Source organism: Armigeres subalbatus, chromosome 2 (assembly GCF_024139115.2).
Source record: "Armigeres subalbatus isolate Guangzhou_Male chromosome 2, GZ_Asu_2, whole genome shotgun sequence".
In the NCBI taxonomy this organism is placed as follows: Eukaryota; Metazoa; Arthropoda; class Insecta; order Diptera; family Culicidae; genus Armigeres; species Armigeres subalbatus.
The window spans coordinates 445196661-445223185 of record NC_085140.1 but is presented as its reverse complement, the minus strand read 5'-3'; the positions used below and the strand labels follow the sequence as shown (position 1 = coordinate 445223185).

Below are 26525 nucleotides of genomic sequence, written 5' to 3'. Positions count from 1 at the left end.
ATTGAGAACTGTCAACGCCGAAATTCTAGAATTTCATTATCCAACTTCAATCAAAACACTTCTTCTTCTTATTGGTATAACATCCCCACACTGGGACAGAGCCGCCTCGCAGCTTAGTGCTCAAAGCACTTTCACAGTTATTAACTGCGAGGTTTCTAAGCTAGGTTACCATTTTTGCATTCGTATATCATGAGGCTAGCACGATGATACTTTTATACCCAGGGAATTCGAGACAATTTCCAATCGGAGAATTGCCTAGACCGGAACCGGGAATCGAACCCAGCCACCCTTAGCATGGTATGGCTTTGTAGCCGCGCGTTTTAAGGAGGGCCCAATCAAACACACACAACATTGTAATTCATACATCAAGCCTACCAGAAAATATGTTTACAAACTATGATTTTTATATGGTTCTTCGATGGGGGGAAGGGTCATTTGGCCGAAATCCATTCGGCCGATTGCTATGACCCTTTCGGCCAAATGATCCTTTCGACCAAATGACCCTTTCGGCCAAATCACCTTTTGCACTTGGTGATGGTTGACCACATGTCTTTGACTGCTGGCATAGTATCACGTTTGCTTTGATTGATATTTTAGTATAAATCCGTTTTTGTTCATATTAAGCTTACTTTGATGCTTTAAGTCAATTGGATATTGCTTTTCCATAATCATCAACAAGTGCAATTACACTGCCACACAGGAATCTTTCTCTGAAATTAAAAAAAGCTTATTTGTCTTTCATGAAAACAAATCCTATCCTTTCCGTGCGCGTGCAAGAGAAAGATGATTAAACGTCAGATAGCCTTATGGTAGGCTGAATATGTTTTCAAACTTTTTCAGTAATTCATTATGCTATATGTTGAAAATTTATATCACTGCTAATTATCTTTTCAAATACGGGGAGGCTAACTTTTTTCTAGGAAGGAGTAAGCCCCCACCCTCACCCCGATTTGGCAAGTGTCGCACGGCTGAATTGGTCACTTTGCCAAAAAAGCCGTTTAGCTGAATAGGTTATTTGGCAGAAAAAGCCGTTTGGCTGCAATGTTTGTTTTGCAGAGCCAAATGACCATTTCTTCCAAACAGCATTTTCGGCCAAATTACAATTTCAGCCAAATAAACTGTTAGGGCAAACGAAATTTTCGGTCAAATTACCAATTCGGCCAAATGAGCCTGTTTGGCTGTTTATCGCTCAACGCCAATTGTTATTTTCGGTCAAACCATTTCGACCTAATACCGTTTCAGACGAACGTTTACTTCGGCCTAATGGAATTTGGCTAGATGACTTTTGGCCTAACCTGTTATTCTTGACTTTCGGCCAAATGACAGATAGGGCCATTTGGCCGATAGACATAAGGCCAAAAGGTGTTTGGCCGAACAAACCATTAGGCCAAAATTCATTTGGCCGACAATTTTATTTAGATGAAATGGACATAAGGCCAAAAATGTCATTCGGCCGACTGGCCATTTGGCCACAAAAGTCGTTTGGTCAAAAAGTTGTTTGGCCGAAATTTTTGTTTGTCAGAAAGGCCATTTGACCGAAAATGTTATTTGGTGGATATTTTTGACCATATTACCCGTTCAGTAATCAACATTAGGTTGTTAGACCAAATGACATTTTCGATTTTACCAGTTCGCCAGTATGTCGCTTTAGTCAAATGAAATTTTTGGCCAAACTGTTTTCCGTTGTATAACCGTTTCCGAAGATTTTTTTCATAGAAAATTTTAAAAATCCCGTGCAATTTGCCGTTGAAATTCAATTTTTATGTGAATGTCCATATTTTGACCAATCTACCGCGTAAAATTTGAGGAATTTTCTGTGTAAATTTCGAAGAACACTTAACAGTATCTTTCCGTGGATTTTCCAAACATTCCCCTGTGGAAACTTGAAACAATTTTCCTTACAAATTCCAAAGTGCTTCCTTGAAAATTCCAAAGAATTCTCAAAACTTCAAAGTAGTAGCCATGGAAAATAATTTTCAAATGAATATTTTGTAGAATTTCCGGGAGAAGTTAATCAAATTTTTCCGTCGAAATTCTTCCGTTGAAGTCTTTGAAACATCCTGAAAAAATGCAGAAAAAAACCTTCAAGAAACGGACGTAAAACAACTCCACGCCGATTGACGCCGCCGCCGCCGGCTAAAATGGCTTTAGGCGTAACGCCGAGAACGCCGCCGCCGCCGACCATAATTCTGGCAAACGCCGCCGCCGCCGATTTTCGGACCGGCGCACACCTCTATTACAACTGCTTGAAACAAGCCATTTGGACTTTTACTTTTACGATTCACATAGACATTCATTCGCACTGATAAAGGCTATTATAAAGTCATTACGAGTTTTTCTTCACACAATTACGAGTGATTTTAACTACGGCGTTGCATTGCGATTTCAATTTTTGATGGACGCAAATCCGACTTTATTTGCTGTTTGTTATACGATATGTGGTTTACTGGGCTATATGTTTGTTTTCCTTCTGCAGCTCTTGAAGATATTAACTCTGCCACACAGGCGCCAAAATTTGTTGAACTCGATGACAGACTCCGATAGTGCTCTAGAAGATTGATGGGTATTCGTCTTCTGAAAGAGTGCACATTGTAGTACCTGTTAGGAAATGGCGTGGTGTAAGGGTGGCGAAGTCATTCGGGTCCTCATATAGTGGTGTCAGCGGACGGGAATTCACTTTTGCTTCACTTTTCGCCAAAGCTGTTGTCAACTCTTTGAAGCCTTCCGTCAAGCCTTGAACCGCCGAATTGCCAAAGTAAATGTTTCTTTGCGTATTTTACTGCTGCCTTCCCAAGTACCTTAATACCTTCGCAAAACAATCGGGTTGAGTTAATCGGATCGTAAGTATTCGGGCTGCTGACATTTTTTACCACCGTTTGTGATCTTGTAAATTGATTTCAAACTCCGAATGGGGCTGTGAAGACGATGTCGTTTTGCTGTCACCAGTAGCAACGATTGTAGGATGAAGACAAAATTGAATTCCTTCCGATTTTGTTTTGGATTGCCGCTAACATTGTCCGTCATTCTAACATCTCATCCGATATTTTCTTGGATCACATGATATTATCTATTATGTTTCTTTCTAGCCATTATGGTCCCCGGTGAGATAATCGATAACTTTTATCCGTCAAGTGACGAAGACCACAGAATTTAGTTTTCCTGCTTTTTAATTCCAACTAGATCCCTGTGTTGTGTTCTTAATTTGAAAAATGCTATTCCCAACGGAGGTGCTGCAAGTGTATGGAGGGGAACGCAACCTTTGAGGCCTGGCCGTGGAATTTCGGTGATTCGGTCAATTTCTTGTGCTACTTCAAAGCGGTGGACAACTCCAGTCGGGGAATAGACAGTCTTTCTAGAGGGGCGATTTTTGACTTAAATGCGACCAGTTGCATTTTCGTCCTTTCCCGGGGATCGATGGAACGAACATAAACGCATCACCGTTGGCTTACTGGGTTACGTCTGCAAAAGTAGGCAATCGGTCGACACGGTAGGAACTGATCCTCGGTATATCAATACTGTGGCTGTCCCAGTTCGCAAGGATGACGCCAGGAATTGCTTCGTCCCGTTGGCAAGGTTGCAACGCGAGCTCCTGTAGTAGCATTTTCGAGCGTATAATAACTAGTGCTGTTAGGCTAAGCGGGTCACAGCGTTTAACGCCCAGTGGACCGGTGGAGAATTTTTCGATCACGAAAAGTTTTCTGCTTACCGCACAGTGGCGGCTCCCCATACAAATGCCGGACAAAAGCTAATATTTTGCTCGAATTTTTCACTAGAGAGTAATTAGGGAATGCTTAATTCATTTTGAGGTTAGAATTGTTATCCAACATATACTATGCTACTCGAGTACTTCTGCAGGAGCAAGCCTTAAGGTCTGTATCATTACCAGGATCCTCATTCTAACATTGAAACAGTCAATTTTCAGCTTTGGAGCAACTCTGAGCAAAATACCACCGGAAAGTAGACAAGAAATAGGGTTTAATACATAATAAATTTTGCCAGAAAAAAAAATGTCAAATTTTCTTTTGCCACACAAATTTGTTCGGGAGATGCTTTACAGTATTAACAAGCCAACATTGAATTTACAAGCTACAATCATCAAATGAAATGTATGTAAAATTAAAAAAAAAAATACGAGCTTCGCGTACCGGGGTGGGAATCGAACCCACGTGCCATAGTTCATGTGTCTAGACGATTGACGTCGCTAACCGCACGGCCACGAAGAGACAGCCGATAATATTGATCGCTTGTTTGATGGGAGGATTACTTCTTTGATCGAAATTAGGGTTGAAGCTACGATGATTGCATGCGGGTTATCAACAAACTCCTAATACCTTTATGGGTTCGATGTGCTCAACCTTCAGGCTTGGTTACGTTCCAATTAGAGACGAGTCAAATCTTTCCAGCACATTAGAGTTGTTTGACGCCCACTTTCTCAGCTGAAAATCTCCTTTAGCCAACGGCTCGTCGAATTTATGTTTAATAACATTAGCGGGGGCTCTGAGGTAATTTTACTATGGCACTGAATCACATTATGATCCTGGACGTAGGCGTTTATACGAATGCTGCCTGGGGACACAATAGTTCGAAATGATGGCGCCAGGTAGCGTCAGTGCCCGTTACGGCATAAAGATGATAGGTAAGGATCGTAGTTTTCGACTGGTTTCTGGATTCGCAAATTTCATCTGGTGATTCTGGTCTGCCACTGGGCCCAACAATATTTGAACTTCAAAACTTCCCAAGAATGTACGGGTGCTTCATTTGTCAATTTGATTCTAAAAGAAATTAATTCTTTATTATTTCGTCCTATTCCTAGCTTAAGCTGTGTGAATTTTTTTCAGTTCGAATTTGTTATATTTTTGAAATAAAAAATGCTGTCTTGCTGTCAGCATCATTGGTAACCTTCTGTTTAGCAGCAGTTAAGAATTTATTATGAAGTATTTCTTCAAAATTCAAAAGATTTTCTTTTGTAAATACAAAACAGTTGTTTTTGTTTGAAAGAATTTGAAAGAATTTTCCAGAATATTTAGAAAAGCTTGTCGTAGTTCAAAAGTATATTTAACTAGTCGAACCTGCCCGATCTTGCTCGGGTTGTTTTTTCTTCGACCTTAGATTACTGTCAATCGTTTAGTTGATGGCAGTTCGGCCCTCTAGATCGATTTCGGTTCGAGCTTAATAGTTTTCTTCAAAACTCATGAAAACGTAGTATTTTTACATTTATTCAACTATCTTTTCACATTATTAAGACGAATCGATCAGTGAGGAAATCTCGAAAATCAGCCCACCCGTTCGTGAGTTATATTGTCTCAAGGGAAATGTAAACTCATTTGTATATATGAAGATTGCCAAACCGGATTTCTTCCTAACTTCCTAACTAACCTAACTTCTAAAAAAGAGGCGCCTTTAATATTTTAAAAACAGTTTAAACACGTTTTGCTATAAGGATGAATCTGCAAGAGGTTCTTAGTGCGAGCTATTTGGTGCGGAGTCAGTGGACGGTTGAATAACCACAAAAATAAAACAGGTTTAAAAAATAAGACCACAATAGTCAGCAAAATATAAAAATACACATTAATGGTCAATATTCGTTTTTTTTTTGTTCAAGTTATAAATGTGTGCTCGGATTATAAACAAATAGGTGTCATGTAAGAACCATCAAGACACCCCACCCCGTGAGAGCAATAAAAGTTGTTGAAATAGTTTTAATTGATAAAATTCCTGTCTGCTTCCGAGCTGCCCAGAAAACTCATCCTTCTGTCACCGCTCAAGTTCCAAGTCAAAGTTCCTTAAATCCCGATCCCGATTACATCCGCCACGCTACTTACTGCCAAAACGTCGCGTCGGTAAGAGGTACGAACGGTACGTGCAGTTTTGCTGTAAACTTTCTTTCCGCCACATCGTTTTGCACAAAATAACCTCTATGTCACGCTGCTTATACTTTGTACGGAACGCGGGGGTACCAACAAAGAAGCGGCGCGTCATGTCGTTTGCTGGGCGGTGCAGCATGTTTTCTCTTCCTGTTTCGCGCGTTATGTCGCCGTTGTTGTCGAGCAGACAAAAATTATCTTTCGAATTTCGCGCCAGACCAGACGAAGCTGCGCCAAAAGGGAAGCGAAGGGATTTTGCCAGGGAAAGTAATCGCCCCGCGACACGACACCATAGTTTGCGTGGTGGGTACTGTACGGTGGAACGCCGCCCTAGCGGACCGTAAAGTTAAATTAATTAATTCGTTTATTTGAGCAGCTGTGTTGCATTTCTTGAGACGGCTGCAGGAAGGAGGTGCATTGACGTCGAGGTCGGTGGAACGAAAGCGAAAGTTGGAATTACCGAGACGGACAGATGAACTTCTGAGTTGCGAGCAGACGACTTCAGTTAGTGTCTGTTGATCAAGTAGTTAAAACAGACTGATGAATGATGGAAAGATTGAGTTTAATTTAGCAAGGCAGTCAAATTGACTTTATCTTTCGAATGTAACGTAAGGCGTCGTTTGATCGCTTAAACCTCAGAAAAATATATTAAGCTCTTTTAGTGAATCAGGTTTGTATTAAATGTATTTCATTTAATATCTTTCCTGAAGTCACTGCAACTTCCTTCCTGGTACTCTTCTCCTGATTTCATCATTTGCTTCCTGTGGTCCTTCCCAAACCTTCAGCTCCTTCTGATCTCACCTGTTTCCTGATCTGCTCGGTTTGACGACGTTCATCTCGTGTCTGTCCTTCTTTCATCCTTCAACTTCTGTTCTTGTCATTCTTTATGTTTATTGTTCCGCTTAAGCCTTTGATTGTTCGTTGATTGTCCACGATGATCTGTTCCAGACAGATCATCGTGGACATGGAGACAGCGATTTCCCGAAACATCGAGCAACAGGATCAAAATACAGCGAGGAACATCGTGGCAGACGCCATCAAAGAAGGACGGCACGGGACAACGAACCATGACGAAAGGAGGATTCTAAAGGAGCTTAAGGAAAAACCAGTATACTACGTAAAAGCCGATAAGGGAAACGCAGTAGTGGTAATGGATAAAGAGGACTACGACGAACAGATGACGACGAAAATCAACGGAGGACCTTATAGACATTTGAGAGTGGATCCGCTACCAGGATTAATACGACTCACGGACAAAACAATAAAGGAGTGTAAGGCGATCATCGGAGAAGCCCGAGTGAAGACAGTAAACCCGGTTCTACCTAGGATTAAAGGACTACCAAAATCCATAAACCCGGCAAGGAGATGCGAGAGATAGTTTCATCAGTGGGTTCCCTACCCAAAACATAGCCAAATGGTTGGTAAAGGAGTTCCAAAGTATGCCGAAACCATTCCCCAGCAGGTCAGTCATCAACACCCAGGAGTTCGCCCAGAAGCTGTTGGAATCAGGACACATCGAAGAAGAGGACATAATGGTATCATTCGACGTAGCGGCATTGTTCCCAGCGTTCCAGTGAAAGATGCTCTGGATCTTCTAGAGGATTGGCTGCTAACACAAAGGACGGAAACAACATGGCGAGGAAAGGTGAAGATGTACCTAAATCTGGCAAGGCTATGCATGACGGAGAACTACTTCACATTTCGTGGCAACTACTATAAACAGACGAAAGGAGCACTGATGGGAAATCCGCTATCACCGTTTTGTGCGAACTGTTCGTGGCGAATCTGGAGAACAACCTACAAGAACAAGGAATACTACCCCAGAAGTGGTGGAGATACGTCGACGACATTTTCAGCATCATCAACCGAAAAGATCTACCCAGGATTTTGGAAGGATAAACAACGTGCATAAGGACATCAAATTTACCTTCGAAGAGGAAAAGAAGGTGAACTACCTTTTCTTGGATCTACTAGTCATCAGGGAAGCAAATACAACATTGAGCCTCGAAATCTACAGGAAGCCCACGAACACCATGAGAGTCATCCCATATACATCGAACCATTCGTATCAACATAAAATGGCAGCATTTCATCACATGATCCATAGGATGCAGACGATACCCTGAGCGAAGAAGGAAAACGAAGGAACAACAATACATCTTGGAAACATCGAAGATCAACGGATACCAGGAGAGGACTATACCAGCGATCATCAACAAGAAGGAAAGGACCCTACGACGAAATGGACATACAACGCTGACACTGATAGAGGAGCCGCTGAAAAGAGTTTCTGGTCCCATATGATAAACACATCACCAACCAGCTCCGCCTCGACTAAGGAAATTCGGCATCGATCTAGTATTCTCCAGTAGAAGCAACCAACTCAAGTCTCTATTGGGTTCAACGAAGGATAAAGTAGAAATGTTGAATAAGGCAGGCGTTTATAAGATAAGTTGTTCCCAATGTGAAAAATCTATGTAGGCCAAACAAAAGATCATTAGATATAAGGTTCAAGGAACATATGGCGGAAGTGAGTAAGGCGAAGAGAAAACGATAAGGATTACATTACGAATTTAGATCTAAGGTAGCAGAGCATGTGTATAAGGAAAATCACCCAATTACGGCATCAAATATTAAAATCTTAAGAAATGTCTCTACCCCATGGGATGTAGCTGAGAGTTTGGAAATCCACCGACAGGTACAAACAGCGCTGTTGAATAAGGATCAGGAAATGGCAGCTCTTGGCTCTTCAAGTTTCTACCTAAACAATAAAGTAATTTACCGTATAGGTAAATAAAGTAGGCAAATAAGATAGATTAGAGTACTAGGTACTCTAATAGGTAGATTAGGTACCTAGCGTAGTATAAATAGTGTAAGTTGCGATTGTTTTCTTCAAGTCGAGTCAAGTACAAGACACTGAAGACGACCACACAGTTGTGGTCGAAATACGTATCTGCAAAGATTACGAAAATTAACTAGTGGAATTAAATGGACAGTACTTAATTCGTCTTAGACGGTTCGCTTAAACCTGCCAACACTGTTTCGAGACTTGTGTCAATTCCGAAATTGTCTAAAGTCAATCTTAATTTGTAGAGAACTTTGTGCTTGATTGATTACGGCTGTTGCAAGCATGAGATCTTCTTCGTATTTTACGGTTGTCCGCACAAGTCTGCTTGACACAAGAGGCTAAGATAATTAAACTTTGAAAAGACGGTGGCTACTCTTGATGTTCTGCAGTTTCGTTATTCTCTTTGATCTTTTCTTAGTTTAATTATTTTATTCCCCTAACTATTTTATATCAATTCGCCCATAAAAACATCATGACTGAAATATGACAAAAATGTTCCAAAAGTGGGAACCTACAAGGATAGAAAGTGGGAATCTATAGATCCCTTCTGTGTGATTTTTCACAGCCAATCCAAAACGCTGGACATATATGACCCAACCGTCCCGAAAGGGTTAAATTGAATGTGCAATAGGGTGTCCCAAAATTGGACCAAGTCTGGGATTTTGGGGGCTCAACCTTCAAATGAAAGCTTTGTACCAAAAGAAAAATTGTTCTACGACAACTCTGGGAAATGACGTTTAGGGGTGGCCCCGACGCGTTTTATGAAAAAAGTGCATTTTTTATAGGTAACATCGAAAATACCGGTATATCGGAAAGAAATTCGATGAAACCCATCCATTTTATATTTTTTACATTTAACTTAGGGTCTATACTTTATGGTAAAACTTTGATACCGCATGTTTTAGGTCTATATATTTTTCACTGATGCTTTAAATGCCCAAAAATGATGAATTTTTCCTAATATTTTTTTATTAATGCATCCAAAACGGGTATCCATCATAATGCTTTCAAAACTAGATATACATAGAAAGATGGGGAATTTTATAACGAATATTTTGCTAAAAATTTGCAACCTCCTATCTCTATCCGTTTAAAAGTTATTCACGATTTACTGCAGCTTGGAAAAAGACTTTTTGAAATTTCGGATCATAATACCTGGATCATGTTTAAGTAAAGAAACGCCTACTTTTCCATACCAACCAAATGAGTGCTTTAATAACCAATATAGCATTCATATGAGTTGCATAAAATTGATTTTAATACTTATTTGAGTGTTATAATGGAAACCCAACGATGGACCAGCAGTAACATGACTGACTACAAATTGTTCAGTTAGTCTGGGTGAGTACTCAAATAGATTGATGAATATGGTTTCAAAACTACCCATAGGTAGGTTCAGCTATCGTTTCATGGTTTGGTGAGCTGTGCAATGTTTCTCGATAACATGGAAATTAGTTGTTTTGTGACCATCTTGATTTTTTGCAAGAACGATCATGATTGATACCCGTTTTGGATGCATTAATCAAAAAATATTAAGAAAAATTCATCATTTTTTGCATTTAAAGCATCAGTGAAAAATATATAGACCTAAAACATGCGGTATCAAAGTTTTACCATAAAGTATAGTCCCTAAGTTAAATGTAAAAAATATAAAATGGATGGGTTTCATCGAATTTCTTTCCGATATACCGGTATTTTCGATGTTACCTATAAAAAATGCACTTTTTTCATAAAACGCGTCGGGGCCACCCCTAAACGTCATTTCCCAGAGTTGTCGTAGAACAATTTTTCTTTTGTTTTACCCTAAGCTTTCATTTGAAGGTTGAGCCCCCGAAATCCCAGACTTTGTCCAATTTTGGGACACCCTAATGTGCAACCTTGAAATTGCTTAATAGCAGCATTCGTCTCTGCGTGCTGTCGCATTTGTCTAGACTATCCTCTGTTTTGTTTAGCTATCCAGATTTCGCAGCATAATATTTCACTAAATTGCAGAAGCATACTGTAGCATTCAACAAACTATTTATTTCGTCATGCATGTGTTGACGCTGGGCACTTGTTTATCTATGGCAAACTCAGTCGACGACATTTCCATTTTCAGCCGTCCAGTTCGAAATCCCAGCAGCAAAGTTATAATCTGTGCCTTTTTTCTTGTTTTCCATTTTTCAGTGATTTACGCCCGACGTCGCTGGAAAAGAGCCAGGAGATTTGCCGGCTGCGCATCTACGAAGTGTACGCCTGGGGTGTGCCGCTGGTCATCGCCGGAGTCGCAGCAATTTTGGACAACCTGCCGGACACTGTATATCTGAGGCCGAGATTTGGCGAACGGACGTGCTGGTTCTACGGTGAGTGGTTTGTGGTGTTTCGCGATGGATTACTTTGCATGGATGGTTTTCGGGACATATTGTGGCAATGATGGTCCAGCCGGTATCCATCAGGGTATGTCTCGCTGTGAATAAAAATTGTCGTATTGTTTGAAGCTCAAAATTGTTCAAACTAAATTGTATGTAAAGTTGATTATGATTATATTATTGAAACAACTTTCATTTTTACATCTTACTGGCTTTGCCCCACACAATTATCAAGTGCAAGATTTCTAGCCCGTTGCTTAGGTCGGAATGACATGAAAACGACTGTTAAAGCATTTGCTTATTACCCATTTCTCCATTTTGTACAGATTTTATCTAATAAGTTGATTAATTAACATCTCCCTTCAAAAGCTCCCCTAAACTTTCACCAAATGTACCGCATGTACTTTCTTTCGTCAACGAAAGATAAAAACTCGTTTTCCAGAACACCCATTTGACCCGTAAACCTAGTGACTCGTATAAATGTCCACCAGCACTAAACCTACTTACCGATTTACCTCATCATTTGAAGACGCTGTACTTAAACAGCAGCAGCAGCAAATAGGTCGAGGTCAGGAAGCGAACGCCCAAATTGTCGTCTCTCGAAGCTGCCATCACCATCGTCATAGTATTAACATCTAGCGATGATGCGGTGCGCAATCATTTCCCCCAATTTGGCCAGTTCCGTAGATAAACAACTGACTCCGTCGGAGATTGGTTCGTTTGTAGGTACATGGGGCGTAGAAAAAGGTTAATGAAGACGTTTTATTTGACCAGCACTTTTGTCGTTGCTGGCACAATCTTAGATGAGGCACAATCTTAGATGAACAGCTGGGATTGAAAGTAATTACTTGCTGTTTCTTCTCCGTCATCTTCGTGTCGCAAGCACTTGTAGCTCAATACACTCAACTTCTAGAATATGGTGAAGTTTACACATCGTATTTTTTGTTTCGGCTAACCAAACATCTGCACTAAACACCTAACGAATGCATGTTCATGCATACAGAAGGAAGAGCGCTGCCATCAGCATTTGAAAATCAATGCAATGTTGAACTTTTCCATTATTTCAAAATCAATATTGTATCAGCACTTCAACCGCTACCATAACCTGAGATCAAGTTGATCAGCGTGGTGAAGATGATCGATCACTCTTGTACCCAAATTGAACCGCAATGAGGCTCAAGGGTGATCAACTTCACCGATGCTGATCATCTGGTCCGCCTTGCGGTACTAATTTGATTACCTTTCCCCTAATTTGTACATCGTTTCTTTGTGCAGGTGATCTGGAGATACTGACCTACTTCTTCGGACCGGTGGGCATCTTACTGTGCATCAATTTGCTGCTGTTCGCCTCCACTGCGCGCCAGTTGACCTGTGGCCTGTGGAAGCGAGACGACGTCAAGTCCACAACGGAACGGTAAGTTAATGGAATGGAGGATATTGAATTATTGGCAAAAGATGCACGTTGTTGAATTTGATTTATTTCGTCCAAACATTTTTTTTTCAAATCCAATAATAAGTTATTCACTGCATTGTATATTACACTTTATAAATCCAATCCTAACTGAAACCAGTCCTAACAACATATCCTAATCAAAATCCCTATACGACATTTTTATTGAATCTCGATGTGGTCAAAATGGTTTGCAATTGAATTCGAATTTATTATTTCTTAAGTATGACCGATGCAGTAACTCTTTTTCAATATTCATATAATAGAGAACTCTAAACTAATTAAAATAAACGCTTACATATTTACATTCACTAAACGAAAAACACGTTACTACATTGCGTCACTTGGATTATTATTCAAGCTTCAAATAATTATTTTAAATGGCACCGTTTTCTGGAATGAATAAAAATTGGATGCCAAAAATCAGATTATACTTTTTTTTCTAATTAAAACTGTTAATAACGAAAATTCCTGTCTTTCATTCAGAATGTGATTACTATAGTAACATCGTATAGGTATACCTATGCTTGAAGTGCAAGTTCCAACAATACTTAAGGCGAGATGAATACAGTACTAGGTGCTCCAATCTGCCAGTTTTGTGGAAGAGAAGAAGGCAGAGGTGAAAAATTCATTTTTGCAATTCCTGATAATAATATCTGGTTTACAGTTCGTCTTTGAGTGATAAAAGGGCCTACTTTTCCATACCAACGAAATTGATCCTTTAATGAACATTATGCAACTCAAATGGGTTGCATAATATTCATTACAACACTAATTTGGGTGCTATAATGAGAAACCAACACCAGAACAGTCGTTACGTGACTACATTTTGCTAAATTAGCTTGGGTAAGTGCTCCAATAGTGTATTCTATGCGCCCCGCAAGGATGTTATCGATCATTTAGTAATCTGCCTTCGATCATTTAGTAGTTTGTCAATAACTCATTCCAGAGGCTTAATTTCAAAATGTGTTGTATGGTGGACTTCTAATTCAAATGTTTATCTACAACTCTACCTAACAGTTCGTTGTTTGAATTTCACTAATAACGGAGCTACAGCGCTAGTAGCAGTAACTTAGACTAAATTATTGCATATTTTGTTATCATTTAGTATAAGTATGGCAACTAGCACCGTAACTTTTTTAATAGTGGAATTCAAACATCGACCTGTTAAGGAGAGTTGTAGAAAAACCTTCGCACTAAAAGACCACCATACAATACATTTTGAAATTCGGCCTCTGGAATAAGTTATTGACAAACTACTAAATGATCGAGCGCAGATTACTAAAAGATCGATAACATCCTTGGCGCCCCGTAATAAATTAAATAGTTTGGCGGTCATGACATCCAAAATTTCCAAAGGCATTTCCTACATCTATCGCTTCACGGCTCATTGAGCTTTGCAATGTGGCACGGTAACATGGAATCTGATTCTTCTCCGCAGCAACATAATTTATTGGCAAGAATGATCATGTGGAGAAAATTAGACTACAATTTTGGAACAGATTTATCAAATTAAAGCCCATTTTTCGTCATTGCAAAAAATAGCGTGTCAAACTCGTTGCAAAACTCGACTTTTTCAGCACTCGTAGTATTTATCCAACTCGGCAAGCCTCGTTGGATAAACGTACAACTCGTGCTGAAAAAATCATCTTTTTGCAACTTGTTGCACAAACTACTATTTCAGTGCTAAACGAAAACAAACCGGCTGGCTCTCCTATATTAAAAACTAAGATGGCTGAATCGTGAGTTTGGCAGATTGGAACATCTGTATTCATCTTGCATTCGACTATCGTGGTGTGGTGAAGTTGGATGGTTCTCCCAATAATTGATGCAATTCATGAATTATTAGTGTTCATAAACCATCTTCCATTTGAACTCCACCATTATACTCAGCTATACTCAGCAATTTCCTGTCGAAAACTGCAATCGTTGTTCTTCCACGAGCATTGTCAAAGTTTCGTAGCCATATAATACCGATATACCGATATAATGAGCATAATGTAGAGTAGATAGCCCGTTTGGTACGGCTACAAACTCTATTTAATCAAAGTGTCGGCGATGTTCGAAGCAGCAAAGCTAAATCAACAAATATGACAGTTGTGCGCTGCCTCCGTATCAAGTGGTGTGCCCCCGAAACGCGAGCACTTTGAAACTTGGATTCAAGCATCAAAACACCTAACGTGTTCTGCTTCATTCACTCTGCTTTCAAGTTACTGGGATGGAGGAGAGAAAGTATCAAAGTTCTATTCTCATAGCGGACTACATTTTCTTAATGTCTGAAAAGATTTTTCGAACAACGTGTGGTAACATTGTTCGGTAACCAAGTGATTTCCTTCGCTCAGTTGTCTCTCATTGGCGAGCGACAAAATTCAACGATCTAAAAAGCATCATCGATTAGGGCGCAGTACAGCATCAAGCTGGCATGAATTTAGTCGATTTTTACTTATGATATGATCTGATGTTTGTAGCATACACGAAAGACAATCACTTTGCCGTTATCCTCTGCGCATTCCAAAAGAAGCGTCTCTGAAACTGGGAACTATGCATATTACACTACCCATATTCGCCTTAGTCAGTTGTATTAGTTGTATTAGTTTATCAGGATATAGCTGGTCTCGATCGATTGTGTCATATGAGACTTTTAAGTAGAGTAGATGTAGATGATATTCAGGCACAGAGTGTGAATTACACCTGGTTCTGTCTGGAAGTTGTGTTAGTAGAAAACATACAATTTGCGAGGGTTCTTTGAACATATCTTCAGCAATATGATCGAGCAGTAACTGCTACAATTTTCTAAGGGTATTTAAAAAAAACGATTTTTTCCTCTGCTTGTCCTTTTATGTGGCGTTTACTTTCATCATGTTTTATGCTTTCCACGGAAACTAGAATTTATTTTCTGACCAATGCACAGTGGTGCGTTTGGCTAAAATCGTGAACTTTTTTATTTTACCACTTCAGGGTGTTATTTTTTGGCATCGGTGTCTTTGGGAATAAATTTTAGAAAAATATGGCGCATCGAATGACGAAAAGTTGTAGTTCCAATTTTTGCCACAGGTGGCGCTGCAAAATGTAACTTCTTTAATACACGATTTTTAAATATGGTGTCTTTGGCAAAGTTGTAGTGTAATTTATTATGAATTTTATTGCTGAAGACACCGAGTGTCCATCTATCATCGTTTTTGAAATACGGGCGTTTTTTATGGACAGACCCTAAAAAACAGTATTTAAAGATATTTTCGAAACTACCAGTTTCAGGTCAATACAATGTTCTACAAAAATGTATATATAATCAAAATAGACCACTTTCTGGAAGAAACCAGGGATGTTTTTTGCAAACATGACTTGTTATCGGCGATTTAGGGTCGAAAATAGTGATACAGTCGACTCTCCACATCTCGATGTTCTATATCTCGATATCTCTCCCTATGTCGATGATTTCCTCAGTCCCTTCGATCTACATATATTTGGGCTTTCTACATCTCGATAACCTCCCTATCTCGATGGGTTCTGATCATATTTTGTTCAGGATTCACTTTCCTTATGTCGATATGGTCAGATTTTTAGGCTACTAGACCATCTTTGGGCAATAACAAACACATCAACAACAGGAAACGACATTTGTTTTGTTGTCGTTTTTCATAGCAACGAGCTTTTTTGGATCTAGTACCCATTTCAATTTTCCTTCCATTCCTCGATCTCTCCTTATCTCGATGGTCCCTTCAATATCGAGATGTGGAGAGGCGACTGTATTTGAAGACTTCATATGCAACAGAGGGGCAAATTGGGGCAAGGAAATCCCCACTGGATTTAAAATATCTGGTCTGTAGTTTCATATGCATATAATTATGTCTGTCTCCACGTGTATCCAAACAAGTATTTCTAAATTTCATAAATCGACATTTTCAACTGATATTTATATAATAATTGAGATTTCACCACACTGCATACCACGCTGTTGAATGTTAATGTTAAAAGAAGTGCAGCGTGAAGCTGGTTTTCTGTTCTCTTCATCCAATCATTTCACAAAATGCAAATCTGACGTCATACGCTACTAGGGATGTCGTAAAATCCCGAATAATCGATTACTCTTTATTCTTATTGAATCGATTCATCGCTGGGTAATAATCGTTTTAAAATTAATCGATTATCACAACGATGAATCGAATAATCGAAGTAATCGAATAATTTGCGACATCTCTTTAACGCTAAGCGAGAGAATGAATGGGTTGACACTTTAACATTATACACTTAACAATGAATCCCAAGCAGTAGCTGGTTTTCTACACACCAACTGCCAGCATTCAGGTGCTATCATATATATATACATTTCAATTAATCGATTAATCGTTGAGATAATCGAATTATTTTGAATCGATTACTTACCAAAGGTTAATCGATTCAATAATCGACAAGAATCGAGAATAATTGATGAGTTACTAATAGATTAATCGGGAATTAACGACATCTCTAAAAAGTCGCAAATTAATCGATTAACCGATTCATCGTTGTGATAATCGATTAATTTTAAATCGATTACTGCCCAACGATGGATCGATTCAATAATCGACAAGAATAAAGAGTAATCGATTATTCGGGATTTTACGACATCTCTAGGAGCGTATGACGTCAGATTTGCATTTTGTGAAATGATTGGATGAAGAGAACAGAAAACCAGCTTCACGCTGCACTTCTTTTAACATTAACATTCAACAGCGTGGTATGCAGTGTGGTGAAATCTCAATTATTATATAAATATCAGTTGAAAATGTCGATTTATGAAATTTAGAAATACTTGTTTGGATACACGTGGAGACAGACATAATTATATGCATATGAAACTACAGACCAGATATTTTAAATCCTGTGGGAATTTCCTTGCCCCAATTTGCCCCTCTGTTGCATATGAAGTCTTCAAATATCACTATTTTCGACCCTAAATCGCCGATAACAAGTCATGTTTGCAAAAAACATCCCTGGTTTCTTCCAGAAAGTGGTCTATTTTGATTATATATACATTTTTGTAGAACATTGTATTGACCTGAAACTTTTAGTCTCGAAAATATCTTTAAATACTGTTTTTTTAGGGTCTGTCCATAAAAAACACCCCTATTGCAAAAACGATGATAGACACTCGGTGTCGTCAGCAATAAAATTCATAATAAATTACACTACAACTTTTCCAAAGACACCATGTTTTAAAATCGTGTATTAAAGAAGCTACATTTTGCAGCGCCACCTGTGGCAAAAATTACTTCCGTCATTCGATGCGCCATATTTTTGTGAAATTTATTCCCGAAGACACCGATGCAAAAAAATAACACCCTGAAGTGGTAAAATAAAAAGTTCACGATTTTAGCCAAACGCACCACTTTGCAATGCTGGCTGCAGATTAAGAATCCGGCAGGAATACCCACAGATATGACCATTTCCCCAAAAACGGTCAGGAATTTGGCCATACGTCCTGGACCGATGTTACTTTCTAAAAGCACCCGGAACCTGCTATAAATTGCCATAGAATCTTTCAGTCCTCAAAATGTATCTTAAAAAACAAGTGAGACGTCTCACTATTCACTTCTCACTTTTTACAATGAGCAGTTAGAAATGAAAAGTGAGTAGTGAGACGTCTCACTTCGCACTCCTCATTTATCACTTTTAAACTGATCTATTCGCCCAAATGTCCTTCTCGGTCAAATGACCTATTCGCCAAATGTCTTTTTCGGCTAAATGTCCTATTCGGCAAAATGTCCTATTCGGTCAAATTCCCTATTCGGCCAAACGTCCCTTTTTCCTGAAAAACTATATTTCTGTCATTATTTATGTTTGAAGCGCATTATGTCTGCAGCTCGAACATAAAAGTGGCAAGGCCTACTGCCCAGTAATGAATCGCGTATTGGCTTTTCCGTCATTTGCTTAGTTTCGAACTTTCTTGAAGGATTTTTAAAAATTGTTTGTGGGGAATGAAGTGAGCCTGAATAAATCATTCGCATTTTTTGATTAAATTGATATATATAATGTATTTCTTATTTCATAATAAAGGGTGTACGGAATCAAATTGCATCACTTCCAAAAGTCGATAACATTTCGCTTCCTGGGCTGATTTTAGCGAAATTTTGTGGAAGACGGCTTCAGCATGTGTTATTCACACTGCGTGAATTTCATTATGAATTTTCCAGTAGTTTCGAAAATACAGCCGAAGGAACAGGATGTGTGTAAATAAATCTTGCGCATTCACCTCCATATTCCACATCTTATAAAAAGATGTTAGTAATCCAATTTTGTGCCTTTGACCCCAACATCACCAGAATTGCGGCCGATCGAAAGATACTGGTCTGGAATGAAAACACAAGCTTCGGAAGCCTCGGAAATTGATCATTACGGAACATAAAGTGTTGATTTGGCCTTTCGCGTCAACATTTCGTATTGGTTTCTAACTCCAACGTCAACATTTTCGATCATCCGACTATTACAGGTAAACTTTCCAAAAAACTTTCTGTTTTGTTGCTTTTATAGTAAAAAACCAAAATCAGAAAAGCGCTGAAATCCGATTTTGGACTTATATTTGTCAGATTTTGGGAGAGCCTCAATCTCATTGTTCAGGCCGGTTCACACTACAGCACTTTTTTGAGTTTTTGTTTTCGATTTTTGTAATAGTTATAGGCGTCAAAAAATATGGTTTCTTTGGTAAAGTTGACTTTTTTAAAGTTAAACAATCGACTGAGACAATAAAATTAGTTATTTTTTTTAGTTGGGCTGGATTGCAGGATGAAAAATGTTAGTTAAGAACATGTACAAAATCTTATGAGTTCATTTAAGGAAAAAGCTTCAACATTTGGATGTATTTAAGGATTAAAGTGAAACAGTTATACGCTTATAGCGTCAAAGCTTATATATTGTATTTCGGTCCCTGAAAAATTCATTACAATTGGTTGATAGACTAGTTGTTGGCGAGTAGATCAAAGTGATGCAATTTGATTCCGTACACCCTTTAAAATGAATAAACAAACTAAAATATTTTCAAATCACAATAATGAAAAAAAGATAACAAATTTGAAATTCAATCGTAGTAGGTATTTGAAATGCCAGCATATATAAGAAGCTAATGAAAAGAAATTTGAAATTCAATTGCAGTAGGCTGACAGCAAATTCTAAATTGTGCGAAGGGTGACATAGGGTGAAGGGTAGGTATTCTATCACCCTTCGCACAATTTAGAATTTCCTGTCAGCCTACTACGATTGAATTTCAAATTTCTGTTCAATAGCTTCTTATATGCTTCTTCTACGATTGAATTTCGAATTTGTTATCTTTTTTTTATTATTGTGATTTGAAAATATTTTAGTTTGTTTATTTATTTTTATTATGAAATAAGAAATACATTTTACTTTATCTATCAATTTAATCAAAAAATGCGAATGATTTATTCAGGCTTACTTCATTCCCACATTGTGTTCTAAAGCAAGACCTAATAAAAATCAAAGCAACACTTCAATGAAACACATTTTAAAGTACTACAAGATAATTAATGACATGAGTGTATTACTTTTGCATGAAATGGCTGAAAAAATATCAGCAAAATTTAATCATTTTGATGTTGGATATATATTCGATTCTTGAAATTGTAATCGGAATGTCAAAACTTTACCCAGAAATTCAGAAAAAAATTGGAAAGTTACGATAGTCTACGTGGGTGAAGAAAAAAAAAGCGTGGGTAATCTACACTTTGTGTCATTACAAGATTTATGACAAATAACTTGAACGCAGCAACTGCCTAATTATTGTTCTACAAACTTGGTTATTTTGTCTTGAAATGATTTGCGATATCATTCCAATTCATGGCAGTATTCTCCGTTTGCCGGAATGAAACTGTTAACCAAAGAACTTTTTTCAAAACGTGACATTCACCTGAAAAATAATTCTCAAACTTATATCATTCATCGACTAAGACATGAATGTGGATATTTTTTTATCAGTCTAATCGTAGATGGCTCATTCTGAGGCAAGTTATTTCGCAAAACAAGTCAAAAGTGTAAATGATAATTGTATAGGGGAAGGTGGTCGGTTGCCAGCACTGGTCAGTTGTCGGCACCCCGTCGTAACTTTTGACAGAAAACAGATGTGGTCATTTTGACATTTTCCATACGTGTGCTATGTAAGCACGATCTTGTTGTGTCCATTTCCGAAGCATATAGAAACTTTTGTTTAGTTTTACAGAGAAAACATTTTTTTGTCAAGTGAAAACCCACTCCAAAATTTTTTTGGTCATTTGCTTAGTGCTATAAACCATACTATAACGATCGAAATGGTATTACGTATTTACAAATCAAATTTACTCTATTTTGTGGTTCAATATTGAATGCCACCAATCGACCACCTTTTTCGAAAGAATAGAATAGAATAGAATAGAAAACAAACAAATCTCTCCACTAATTATTAGCTTATGCCTATATGCTTCCATTAGTATGCAAATATCACCACTTTGTGCAATTGGACGATATTTAAGGACAAAAACAAAAGGGTGCCGACAACCGACCACCTTCCCCTACCATTTTGCTAATGCGACATTTCGCGAAATGTGCCAATTACCGAATGAACTTTCGCCGAGGTCCATATGACGGAATTCTGTTAGGATGGCTTAAAATCCTACTTCATCACACTTCATGATGAATTACACTCAATCCGGTCTACTGAAGGATCCAGAAATTCTTTCGAAAAATCTGTCAGAACTTCTTTCGTAAATACCTTAAGAAATTCTCTAAAAACACACTCATTCCAAAATTACCTTTGGACATTTTTCCAGGAATTCCTTCGGGAATTCCTTCAGAAATCCTCTTGAAATTGCTCGGGAAATAAATCCAAAAATTCTTTTGCTGAATAATTTTCAGAATTTCTTAGGAGTCTCTCAAGAATTCCTTCAGAACTTCCTCCAGGAATTCCTCTCTCTTGGAAAACTTTAGAAAACTCCCTGAGGCATTGTTCTGAAAACTTCTTTGGGATTTTCTTCGGAAATTTCTTCAAAATTTCTCCATTTTTGAAAACGTCGTAAGTCCAAAAGAGTGGCTCTCTTTGTTTACTTTCTCTTTCGATTATTACGAAGCCATACTAACATTTACTTTGTCTAGCGTGCTGAGGTGGAAATGTTGTAAAATATGCAAAATTAGCTTTGATATTAGTGAAAGAGAGCGTAATGAAAGAGTCTCTCTTTTGGACATACGACGTTTTAAAAAATCATGCTAGAATTCGTTTAAAATTCATTTGTAAACTCCATCGGAAATTCTGTTAGGCATATCTTTAGGAATTCTGTGAACAATTTTTTAAGAATTCCTTTGGAAATTTTGGAATTAGGAAGGTTTTCGTTCGGAAATTTCTTTAGGAGTTCCATAAGCTATTTCTTCAAAAATTCTTGAGGAATTTCACCAGAAATTTCTTTGATAATTCTTTCAGTAATTACTTCTGAAATATTCCAGGAATTTATGACGGAAATTGCTCCAGAAATTTCTGTGGAAGTTCCTTAAGACATTTCATGGGTGTGTCTTTTAGCAACTCATCCAGAAAATCCTTCGGAAATATATTTAGAATTTTCATAGTAATTCCTTATTGTTCCGGAAATCTCCTGAGATTATAAGAACTCATCCAGGAAGCTCTTCCAGCAATAATCTGGAAAATTTTGCATAGAATTACATAGAATTAATTACGGGATACTCCCTGAGTGATTCCTTCGTAAAATACTCTGAAAATTCCTTTCTATATTTTACCAAAAATGCATTCGGGAGTTTCTCCAGAAATTCCTACGAAAGTTCCTAGGCAAAAAAAAAACAAAAACAACATTAAAAGAATTTCCTAAGGATTTTTCATCGGAATTTTCAAAGAAATCTATGAAGGAATTCCTAATGGAAATCTCGAAAAATTCATCTAGCTTCCCAGTATTTAAAAATTCCTCCAGGAATTCTTTCAGGATTCATCGAAAATAGTTGAAAATCAGTTTTTTAGACCAATTTTGGCGTATGTATTCAAATTTCCGGAAAATTGTGGGTCACGTGCCCCTCGTTTTGAGTCCCCGGTACAGTCAAATTTTCATGAGTCGATGCTCTATGACTCCATATCGGCTCATGCAAGCAAAATATGCCATATTAAAAAAATAGGGTTACTGTGATGGTCCCTCCAAACAGATTTCCAAAAAAAAATATTTAACTCTTTTTTTAGTGGAATGTTTTCACTGTCATAAGACGAGTTTAGAACAATTCCATTAAAAACTTCGAATTAAATTTTAATTCCAACACTTCGTATTACTTTTACAAATACGAAGTTTCGACCTCAACTGTACGGTCGTCTTCAGAGTCTCGTACTTGACTCGACTCGTTATTTCCAAAGATTTCCACATTTCGATATTTCCCTGATCCCTTCCGTATCGACTCATGGAGGACTGACTGTATAGGGGAAAGAAAGGCGGTAATAGCATTCCTTATTTATTTATTTCTTCGTTGTTCAAATGTTTTTACATAATAAAATTGCCGAATCTAGTAAATGCTCGTACCCAGATCCTAACCTCACAATACCTAACTGTACATCCTTGCATCCAACCCAACACCGGTCTAATTCCTGTCAACCCGTCCCTTCCATCACTCAAACCTGACAACACTTATCCCGCATGTTAGCATGAGCTTAGCTACTAATCGCCGTTTCTGTTCTGTTGCCTTCTGTTCTTTTCTCCCTCTTTTTTTATGCGTTTTTATGTTTCTCCTGCCTGATAACGTGTAACAACGCAATGGCGGACGGATGGTGGACATCACTCACCCTCCATCCTCAACCAACCAACCAACCACCAACCCACGCACACGGTCCTCTTCTCACAACTAGCCGCGGTCTGGTTTCTTCTCCCTCTTACAGCGCTGCCCTGGGTCGTGTCTGCATGAAGCTGGTCGTCGTCATGGGGGTCACCTGGGTCGCCGATGTGGCCAGCTGGGTGTTCGGCGGACCGGACTACATCTGGCTGGTGACGGATCTGATCAACGCACTGCAGGGGGTGTTCATCTTCATCGTCGTGGGCTGTCAACCGCAGGTGAGTGAGGTTTTACTCCTAAGTCTATGTCATTATTTCAAGTTTGATCCGACATATGTATTTTTTTGACTGTTTTGTAGTCGGAATCTAGAAAACTTTATTTGCTTCGCTTTGAGGGACATCAGGTGGCTAAAATAAGCCTCAAGAAGCTGTATTTTGCTATCAAGTAACTGTATCTCGTTCCACTTTACCGACCGTAAACATTTAAAATCTAAACGCCATTTAGATAACTTTATGTAACCCCCAAGTTATAACTCTCATTTGGGTCATATTCAATAACCAAGCCAGAACTACTCCCCGAATAGTGATGACAATTTTCCGACAAACTTGCGCTGGATCCGTTTCGCTAAGCTAGCAGCGGGAGTGGAATAAACTCTGTAAAATCCCCAAATGATTCCCCCAGGACACATAATAATTAACTGGTGCCGGCTCCCGGTTGTGCCGTTCGTGCAAGTTTTTATTTTTCTTTCAACTATGAAAATTGACATGAGTATGAGTTGATTGTTTAGTATGTTTTTAATAGTTATAAAGTACGAATACGTACAATTTTATTCTGAATACCAAGTTATGTATTGTGAATTTGGCCTTTAATATTAACACATTGTGAAGTAGGTCATCCTTTCAATAGCAATTAGAGATATTCTTAATCACCCATAACAGTCTGTGTTAAACAGAATGTCCTCAGAATTGAATGCTTAATTGAACTAATTTTATTGAGAGGCTCATCGAGATTGAAATACTATAAGATGCATCAGATGTTGGGAATACACTAAATCATTAAGGATTTTATATAACAAATGAGGTTAGTTTTGAGGTATTTGTCTTGTTTCCTTGAATCAAGTCATCGCTCATAGAGAATCAATCAAGATCGCTCATAGTTACAACTATTATTGGCATTTGCATTATTAGTTAAACAGCCCCTTGTTAAGTGATGAAACAAATTGTAGCTCTTCCAAAAAATATATTTGCCGAACAGCAGAGACAGGTACCATCACCGTTTTGGGTGAATAAATAGATTTTTTTCTATTCCAAGCACACCTCTTATCTTTTGACTGCAACCGTATATAAACTAGTGTGCAAATTTATATCCATTCCCATTCCTGGCTGCTGCAGACCGAAACCTGGAACCCTTCTCTTATTAGACAAAGCCGACCGCCCGCAACCGCAAAATCTCATTTAGTCAGGTCCCAATGAGGGAATTGTATTTTGGTCTTTTTTTCGTTGTTGCGCTGGGGAGTGTCAGTAAGGCGAAATTGTGCTCTTTTTTAGAGTTGTAATTTGGTGGCTGTGGGGCTGGAGTCCGATGGGGTTAAAGGTGCTGACCAACGAGGATTTGTCGCAGTACATATTGTGCTGTTACCACACCACTAGACTGAAACGATTAATATTTTTTGGGGCAGTGGCATTGTTAAATCCGAGAGATTTTTTTATAGAGTGTTTGATGCCAATTCAGCAGCAAATAATAATTATCACAGAATTAACATCTACTCACGATTTTAGTATAGCCTTGCTATGGATTGTTGAGATAAATCGTGTCACAGCCTGTTGGTTAGTGGTTTACAAATCGTGGTTCACATTTGGCAATCATATTACACTGGATTCTGTTTTTACACGATTTACACTTTTTCAATTTTGCACCCATCCTAAATGATTAACGCATATTAATTACCATGTGATTTTTCTTTGAATTATTTAGGATTTTTTTAAACATGTTGCAAAGATTTTGGTGGCAAATTGAAGTCACACGATCAAAAATACGAGGGAAAAAAATCATGTAAAAACAGAATCCTGTGTATTTTTCATTTAGTGAAATTGAGTTCCAGCCGTAGTACGACTAGTTGAGGTAGAATAGGATTCCGCTTTACATTAGGTATAATCCGGAATGTCGTTTTGGTCGTTTTGGAAGTTCGTCCTATAGCAGCGCAATTTTTTTAAACTATTTCTGATTGTGGTTTTGGAGTTAGTTCGCAGTACTTATCAAACTATGGTGGCCTCCAGACGACCTTCCAGATGATCCGGAAGTCCGTAAAAATTGTCATTTCGTACGGGTCTGCGACGTTAGCCATAAGTAGGGGAGGAGGTTCGGTTAAGGGCACCGTTCGGTTATGGGCACCCCTATGTATCTTTTGACAGATAAGAGATGCTGTCATTCTGACAACCGTCATTTGTTTGCTATAATAGCATGATATTTTGTGCTCAATATCAAACCGGATGGGCATCTCTACTTTGAACTAGAAACAAATAAATTTTTCGTACAAGAAAAACAACACGAAAGTTTTTTTTGGCCTTTTTCAAAGTGTCATAAATTAAAGGATTTAATTCAAAAAGTGAGTTCTAATGCGTATTTACACAGTAAATTTAATCTATTTTGAGGCCCAATGTCGATGGCCATCAAAATTTAAGCACGAATTTTTTTTTCTTCTTGTTCCAAAAAGGCTGCGAAATTCGGTTGTGGGCACCTTTATTGGTTCGGTTATGGGCACCCTTATTTTATTGATAAATCATTCAATATCGTTTTACTTGTCCCTTAACTTATTTTTAATAACGTTTTAAGGCAGTTTTTATAATTAGTTTGACATAATTGTTCGAAATAATGAGTTTATTTAATATTTTTGTTCTTTGGGCATGTCTAGTCATTATACACACACTTCTTGGAACAAAGCGTTGACCGATTTGCTTGCAATAAGTTGCATTCGACGGGGAATGCTTTCCCATTGTTTCCTATTGAAAATTGAACAAGAAACGCGTTTTTCCTGCATCTCCAATTGGGTTTTTGGAGATATTGAGATTATTACTTACTAGCGAAAGAAACCCAGCTTTGCCCGGGTGTTGCAAACGTCACAATGAACTATTTGCAGCACCGCACTCTAGATCAATTTCCATGCGTTTGTTTTGTTTTCCTCAACAGCTGGCCCAAAATTGTATTCTAATGATTTTTTTACATTTCCCCATTAAATCCAC

The 26525-nt window shown here is 38.3% G+C and overlaps 1 protein-coding gene across 5 annotated transcripts in view; it reads left to right on the top strand.

The window, feature by feature from the left end:
- Positions 1 to 26525, top strand: part of LOC134213695 (probable G-protein coupled receptor Mth-like 1) — a 401130-nt gene that overhangs the window by 365308 nt on the left and 9297 nt on the right. For 4 of the 5 annotated variants that reach the window (XM_062692973.1, XM_062692975.1, XM_062692974.1 and 1 more), the window contains exons 5-7: positions 10879 to 11054; positions 12336 to 12474; positions 23363 to 23564. In XM_062692973.1, the coding sequence (XP_062548957.1) occupies positions 10879 to 11054; positions 12336 to 12474; positions 23363 to 23564 (517 nt within the window). The remainder of the gene's footprint in view (positions 1 to 10878; positions 11055 to 12335; positions 12475 to 23362; positions 23565 to 26525) is intronic. The other variant, XM_062692977.1, reaches the window with a different exon arrangement.